Genomic DNA, 1291 nt, shown 5'->3' on the forward strand with positions numbered 1-1291 from the left:
TCTTTGTTAAGTTGCAATGGCAAACTATATATACATCTCTATCCATCTAGTCCTAATACAGCTGCCCTGCTACAACAGTGACTAGATAACACAGCAGGACTGACTCTAGCATCTGCCCCTGTATGTGGCTACAGTCCAGCAGGTGAGCCCTTCGTCACCTGCCTCTGCAGCGACTATAGTACCATGGCAGAGAGCCTTTTCGACACCGCTTTCCCTAGCTGTGTGTTCACACAAGGAAGCAATAGATTATCTAACAATTCTTCCAAAATCCTACTGCTATCTCTTGTACCCCCTCCATACCGATCATCTCCTTCAACTCCGTGAGTCGAAGATGTCCGAACGGCTTGGTGAGGACGTCCGTGAGCTGCCAACCAGTTTCGACGAACTCGATGACGATCTGTCCTCCATCGACACAGTTCCTAAGGAAGTGAAACTTCACGTCAATGTGCTTGCTCCGGTCGTGTAGAACTGGATTCTTCACGAGAGCGATGGCGGGCTAGTTGTCCACCATCAGTGCTGGTGGGTGAGCTTCCACGCCGGTCAGCTCGCCCAGCAGCCGACGTAGCCACACAACTTGGCACGCCGCTGTGGTCGTCGCTACATACTCTGCCTCACATGTAAAAAGTGTCACCACCTTCTGTTTCAGCGACAACCATTAAATTGGAGCTGAATCGAGGAAGACGAGCACGCTAGAGGTGCTTCGCCATCCGTCGATGTCCCCTGCCATGTCTGCATCGCTGAACACATTGAGCTGCAGCCTACTCCCGCCGGTCTTGGAGAAGATGATCCCTTGATCCACCGTTTCCTTGACGTAGCGCCGTAGCCGCTTCACTGTAGCCCAGTGATCCTCTCTGGGATCCTCCATGAAGCGACTGACGTAGCCCACGACGAACGCAATGTCTGGCCTCGTGTGGTCTAGGTAGCGTAGACCACCGATGATGCTCCGGTAGAGTGTTGCATCTACCTTTGCTGCGGTACTGACCTTTGTTAGCTTCAGCCACTCCTTCATCGGAGTCACACATGGCTTTCACTCAGCCATGCCGCTCCGCAGCAACAGCTTCATGCGCGTACACGCTCTGACCGAGCGTGAGCGCCTCTTTCTCCTATCTCACCTTGATGCCGAGGTAGTAGGAGAGTGCGCTGAGATTGCTCATTCGAAAATGAGCCACCATCTCGTGGTTGAAGCTGTTGATGTCCTCTGCACGCGCGCCGGTGATGATCAGGTCATCCACATACACGCCGACGACGAGCTCCTCCGTCCCCCGTCGCCGTGTGTAGAGCGCGTGCTTGG

The 1291-nt window shown here is 53.9% G+C and overlaps 1 protein-coding gene across 1 annotated transcript; it reads right to left on the bottom strand.

The window, feature by feature from the left end:
- Positions 1-655: 655 nt before the first annotated feature.
- On the bottom strand, positions 656-1009 carry LOC136533347 (secreted RxLR effector protein 161-like). Its single transcript, XM_066525908.1, has one exon. It carries the CDS (start codon positions 1007-1009, stop codon positions 656-658), a length of 354 nt encoding a protein of 117 aa, XP_066382005.1.
- Positions 1010-1291: the final 282 nt, after the last annotated feature.

This window comes from Miscanthus floridulus, unplaced genomic scaffold (assembly GCF_019320115.1).
Source record: "Miscanthus floridulus cultivar M001 unplaced genomic scaffold, ASM1932011v1 fs_863_3_4, whole genome shotgun sequence".
Taxonomy (NCBI): Eukaryota; Viridiplantae; Streptophyta; class Magnoliopsida; order Poales; family Poaceae; genus Miscanthus; species Miscanthus floridulus.

Coding starts and splice junctions, on each gene's coding strand:
- LOC136533347 (XM_066525908.1), bottom strand. CDS start 1,009: ATGAAGGAGTGGCTGAAGCTAACAAAGGTCAGTACCGCAGCAAAGGTA.